We start from the raw sequence: 1,485 nt of genomic DNA on the forward strand, positions 1-1,485 counted from the left end.
CTTATTATGGAAATAACATAAAAAATGGTCATGCTCCACAATGAGAGAATATATGATGTGACTTCTTTTACTGTATTCCCTACCCCACACCCACAAGATCCAGAGGCCATGGGGTTTCATGTGACAACATTGCCCCCCAGTGTCAAAAGTGAGGATGGGAGGCATCTTCCTGATTCTCCAAGGAGATACTTTAGGTCCAGATGTTTCCTCAAAAGTTGTATGGCAGTTTGGATATTTAAAAAGATGATCATAAAGTTTCATTTCCTGTCTTATGTCATGATACTAAAGGGCTACATTTAATTCAAGGTTGTTGCTTTTTTTTCTGAACCCAGATCACTTTGTAAACAGGCAAACTGACACCGAAACAAATCCAATAAAATAATAAAGAGTTCTAATTAAGGAAGACATTTTTATTTTCCTAAAGATTTTCTGAGAGCAGAACTGAGAGGAGATTTTTTTTCCTGTTTAATTACTCAATTTATTTCCTTTACTGAGATTTATTTGGTTTCCTCCCCTCCCTCCAATTGGAAAACAGCTTCCAAACCGCAGTTATCAAGATCATCTCTTTCTTCCTCCTGACAATCAGGCACTTCCTCAGGTTCCCCTCATTGAAAAAGGCAGCCTTGTGGGGCTGAACGGACTTGCAGGGCTGCTCTTATGAATGGCAGGTTTTTGCCAAGCTCCAGATTCACTTCCACTCACTGTGTCTCTCGCACAGTAATAGACTGCTGTGTCTTCAGCTTTGAGGCTGTTCATTTGCAGATACATCTGGCTTTTGGCATCGTCCCTGGAGATGGTGAAGCGGCCCTTCACTGTGTCTGAGTAGTAAATGGGAGTTGAGCTTGTACCTATATAGGCCACCCATTCCAGGCCTTTCCCTGGAGCCTGTCTCACCCAGCTCATGTAATAGCTGCTGAAGGTGAATCCAGAGGCTTGGCAGGTGAGACGGAGGGACCCTCCAGGGCTTCTCACATCCCCTCCAGACTCCACCAACAGGACCTCAGATCGGACACCTAAAAGGAAAGGAGTTTTATTGAGCTCTCCTGTACAGAAGAACTAAAATGGAAAAAAAAGCTGAATACAGAGGACAGAAATACCTCTTAGGAGTGCTAGAAAGGACACCAAGTTTAGCCACAGGATCATTTTTGCTCCCTCAAATGAATGGAGGGTAATTGATAGGAAAGGATTCGGGAGGATGCACAAACTTTGTGTTGGTGGGTGTAGCCTTAAAAGTAAAACCAACTGACTCCTTTAAAGGAGAAATAGTGGCTCAATTTACATATTGGTTGAGATAAAAGAACTCCTCAGTGCATTTCTCTCCTAGTTTTCATTGCATGCTCCCCACATGGGTGATCTATAAATAACTCTCCAGTCTTGACAAAACTGAAGACATCCTTTAACTACAGAAATTAAATCAAAGCTTTGAAAATTGATTCAAGGTTGCAGATGATAAACATTCACTAAGAATTTTTGAGAAAGACACTT

General features: G+C 41.6%; 1 gene segment (V, D, J or C); it reads right to left on the minus strand.

The window, feature by feature from the left end:
* Window positions 1-641: 641 nt before the first annotated feature.
* LOC107302034 lies at window positions 642-1,216 on the minus strand (the record flags this gene model as incomplete). The annotated part of the segment is given in 2 exon segments: window positions 642-1,013; window positions 1,098-1,216. Coding segments are annotated over 2 exon segments (418 nt in total), but the record flags the coding sequence as incomplete, so codon positions are not given.
* Between the last annotated feature and the right edge of the window lie 269 nt (window positions 1,217-1,485).

This window comes from Protobothrops mucrosquamatus, unplaced genomic scaffold (genome assembly GCF_001527695.2).
Source record: "Protobothrops mucrosquamatus isolate PMUCROS unplaced genomic scaffold, P.Mucros_1.0 scaffold23426, whole genome shotgun sequence".
Classification (NCBI taxonomy): Eukaryota; Metazoa; Chordata; class Lepidosauria; order Squamata; family Viperidae; genus Protobothrops; species Protobothrops mucrosquamatus.